Source organism: Palaemon carinicauda, chromosome 35 (genome assembly GCF_036898095.1).
Source record: "Palaemon carinicauda isolate YSFRI2023 chromosome 35, ASM3689809v2, whole genome shotgun sequence".
Lineage (NCBI taxonomy): Eukaryota > Metazoa > Arthropoda > Malacostraca > Decapoda > Palaemonidae > Palaemon > Palaemon carinicauda.
In genome coordinates this window covers 54,012,183-54,014,183 of record NC_090759.1, presented here as the reverse complement: position 1 = coordinate 54,014,183, position 2,001 = coordinate 54,012,183, and the positions used below count along the sequence as shown (strand labels likewise).

Here is a 2,001-nt window from a genome sequence, read left to right as displayed (position 1 = left end):
CGCGAGTTTTATTCGGATCACTCGGCAACACCCTCATCTGCTTAGGAGTCTAAAGGTTAAGATTTTTTTTTTCTATTGTGTTGTGGTTGAGAGGGGAGCCTTATGAAACGGGCAACGACAAACTTGGAGACATATTGTTGATAATCAATTCAAGAGAATAATTATCAATATCATTTTTTCTTTGGATTTTTTTTAATTATCTATACTTAATTGTATCTTTTTTTTTTTGTAAAGAATAATGTTCACACTATCAAAACAAGAAATTTCTCCTATAAAAATGTAGTATTAGAAAAGGTAAAAAAATAGTATTTATTCAAGGATAAATTTTATTAATTTCGGTCATAAATAAATAATTCGGCAAAAAATTGTCGACTTTAAAATAAGATATATAAAATATCAGGGCTGAATAAAACCCTTGATGTATATGAACTGAATAAAACTCAGTATAAGAATTCCTTTTCGGTTTCAGTAATCAGGAGATGGCAAGTCCTAGGCCACCTATTTCCTGCTGTCCTCCTCGGAGGAGTCGAAGGATCCCTGCTGGCCGTTGGCTCTGACGCCGTTGGCGCTGACGGGGACGGCATTGGACTCGAGCACGCGGTAGCCGTCTTCGTCAGCTACATACCTCACGAAGAACTCGGTGCCCTCAGGAGATGTCCAACTGTGGAGAAAATCGAAGGATCTAATTATACTGATTTTTATATAGGATTTCAAAAGCGAAGGATTTGGTTTGAATGTGATTTTAAAAATGTTCACTGATATGAGAGTATATATTTTTTGGACCATTTACAATCTGAACATTATCACAAAAGGATAGTTCTATATTATAGTGACATTTATTTTTAATGTTCAAGTAAAAGACCCCCCTTCTCTCTCTCTCTCTCTCTCTCTCTCTCTCTCTCTCTCTCTCTCTCTCTCTCTCTCTCTCTATATATATATATATATATATATATATATATGTGTGTGTGTGTGCGTGTGTTTGTGTGTGTACATATATAGTATATACATATATATATATATATATATATATATATATATATATGTATATATATATATATATATATATATATACATATACACACATATATATATATATATATATATATATATATATATATATATATATATATATATATGTATGTATATACATGCAAATGCGTGTATATTCGGTTTGCAGTCTTACCTGTAAGATCCAGTGATGACCTGATCATCATCAATATCTTGTTCGTGATGGATGTCATCAAGGTCAAGGTCAAGGACGGAATCGGGGTGAGCCAGGGTCACGGCGGCAACCAGACCCAAAAGAACGAACAGCTGAAGAAAAGAAACAATGCACAAAAGTTATTTCATGTGTGGCGTATATAGGTAAATAAAAGTGAAGGAAATCTGGTCTTCAAGCGAGAAGTATTGCTTTGAATTCATTTAGAAGGGAATTAGGAAACTAAGCAAAAATGTGTGAATAAGTAAATTTAATGTATAAAATTAGTTCAGTTTTTAAGAACAATTGAAATCGACACTTAATCTTTGTATAGAAGTTATAAATGTGGTATTTACGGTATTGTAAAATAAGTTCAGTAGCAAACTCTAAAACGAACCTGCCCCAAGAAAAATAAAATCTGATTTTCCGAGAGAAACTTACAGAGAACTTCATGATTGGTTTGTTGAGCAGCAAGTGATGAATGGTCAGATTCCCTCTTCCCTTTTATACTGTTGACCGAAGGGCCAAAAGAGATCTCCTCCTACTACCACCTTCACTTCTTCTTCTTCTTCTTCTTCTTCTTCTTCTTCTTCTTCTTCTTCTTGTTTGTATTTTAGGGTGCCATCTCACCCTCCACTCTCCATCAGCCATCCTTTAGAAACGCCCTTATTCCTTATGGCCCAGTTAACCTTCTTAGCAACTGTTTCGATGATCGTGACCTTTGATGTTTTATCTTATTCCAGATGCTTTTTCAGTTGTATTATTTATGTATCTTACCAATTGCTATAGGTAATGCAGATTGA

The 2,001-nt window shown here is 34.1% G+C and overlaps 1 protein-coding gene across 1 annotated transcript; it reads right to left on the bottom strand.

Annotated features, from left to right (window-relative positions):
* Window positions 1–413: 413 nt before the first annotated feature.
* On the bottom strand, window positions 414–1,687 carry LOC137627742 (cuticular protein 47Eg-like). Its single transcript, XM_068359017.1, has 3 exons — window positions 1,640–1,687; window positions 1,184–1,314; window positions 414–661 (listed from the first exon to the last, which is right to left on the bottom strand). Exons 1-3 carry the CDS (start codon window positions 1,649–1,651, stop codon window positions 499–501), a joined length of 306 nt encoding a protein of 101 aa, XP_068215118.1. The 5' UTR covers window positions 1,652–1,687; the 3' UTR covers window positions 414–498.
* Window positions 1,688–2,001: the final 314 nt, after the last annotated feature.

Coding starts and splice junctions, on each gene's coding strand:
- LOC137627742 (XM_068359017.1), bottom strand. Junction 662..1,183: donor GTCATCACTGGATCTTACAG/GTAAGACTGCAA, acceptor TTTTCTCCACAG/TTGGACATCTCCTGAGGGCA.